Genomic DNA, 1,743 nt, shown 5'->3' on the forward strand with positions numbered 1-1,743 from the left:
CCATATTTTATCCTCCGATCACCAACGTGTACATGTTATGTTTCCTCCAGGTTTCAGCGGTCGAAATCCGGGAAGATTTACCTCAACGAAGACATTCGCTTACTCTTCTCCCGCAAATCCATCGAGGTGGACACTGGCATCCCCTACGAACTCAAATCCTTCACGGAAGCCCCCAAAAATCCCAAATACTCCCCGCGGATTTGAGGAACGGAGCAGTAGGGGGAGGACACATAGGGACTGGCGGTCCCGCCCTTCCCCGCTTCTCGTCCTATAGACTTTGTCCCCCTAGACCCCCCCCTCCTCCTGCAGATTCACACACCTTATTTATTACCCGCACCCTCCCCACTAGTCCCAGTCTCTGGAGCAGCCGGCACACTCTCCTCACCCGGGAAGGGGGCGGGGCGTAAAATGGCGGACGCTCTGTTATATCAGCAACTCCATCAGCTGGCCCGCTCCAGTCTTTTTAGCCGGAACCCAGAAAAGGGTAAAAATATCTTTATTTTTTTTTCTCTTGCAGCCAGAATCATTTGTCCGTAATAATTTACCGCCAGGTACCTGAACTATGGCGGGGCCGCATATTCCGCACGCCCAGCGTAGATCGATTTAACGTGTTTAAGAAATTTATCCGACTTCTAGCGTTTTTTTGTGTGCCGAGAATGTTGATGAGGAAGAATCGTTGTTTTTGGCCAAGCGTGGCGGGCAAACGGCGTCCATCCAAAGCAGCCAATTAGAACACTGACCTAAGCTGAAATCTCATTGGCTACCAGGGGGGTTTACCATGCTTTGCTCATCTTCAATTGTATAAGGCCAATTGTACCTCATGTCACAGGGCAAAGGTAACCGTGGTGAGTGCACTCGTAGCAGCCAATCGGAGACTACCTTTCATTGTCCTGACTGGTTGTTATTGCACACGGCTGCCGAATGAAGCGATGTAGTGTGTAGACAGCCGAGGGGAAATGACCGAGGCCGGCGTGTTCAGAGGGCCCAACTGACATTCTAGGGTAAGAGATTTCCCTTTTATAGATGATGTAGACCATTGGGGGTCAACTTGATATAGGGGCCTCAAATGTGGCCCCTGACATCACCAGGGGGCCCGCACATAATTTTTAGTGAATGTGATACTACAGAAAGCTATTAGACCGCAGACAGGAGATGGTCGGACACTGCGGACCTGCCGCGCAGGAGATGGTCTGACACTGCGGACCTGCCGCAGGAGATGGTGGGACACTGCGTACCTGCCGCAGGAGATGGTCGGACACTGCGGACCTGCCGCAGGAGATGGTCGGAGACTGATCATCTCTTATACCATGTCTGCAGTCTATGACCATCTTCTGTATCATGTCTGCATACTACTGGAGTTGGTCAGAGACTGTGCACATTATACAGAAGATAGACGGAGACTGCCCACATGCAGTGGTCAAGAGATGGTCAGAGACTGCAGGCATGCTAGAGGAGATGGTCGGAGACTGCAGGCATGCTAGAGGTGATGGTCGGAGACTGCAGACATGCTAGAGGTGATGGTCAGAGACTGCAGACATGCTAGAGGAGATGGTCGGAGACTGCACATTAAGTATTGTTCTTGCTCCTTGCAATGAGTCTGTGTTACTCAAAGCAGCTCCGTGCACCTGGTATGAGTGAGCCCTAAAGTACTTTAAAAAAAAAAAAAAATCTTCAGGTCAGGGGACCCCCCCCCCCCCTTTTTTTTTTTTTTTTTTTTCCCCGCTCTTCTGGGACACTGCGGAC

General features: G+C 51.0%; 1 protein-coding gene across 1 annotated transcript in view; it reads left to right on the forward strand.

Annotated features, from left to right (window-relative positions):
• Positions 1-220, forward strand: part of FAM214B (family with sequence similarity 214 member B) — a 42,663-nt gene extending 42,443 nt beyond the window's left edge. The window contains exon 9 of the mRNA XM_018573608.1: positions 51-220. Coding sequence (XP_018429110.1) covers positions 51-204 — 154 coding nt within the window. The 3' untranslated portion in view covers positions 205-220. The remainder of the gene's footprint in view (positions 1-50) is intronic.
• The last annotated feature ends 1,523 nt before the right edge of the window (positions 221-1,743 follow it).

Source organism: Nanorana parkeri, unplaced genomic scaffold, assembly GCF_000935625.1.
Source record: "Nanorana parkeri isolate BGI_ZX_2015 unplaced genomic scaffold, ASM93562v1 scaffold2453, whole genome shotgun sequence".
NCBI lineage: Eukaryota > Metazoa > Chordata > Amphibia > Anura > Dicroglossidae > Nanorana > Nanorana parkeri.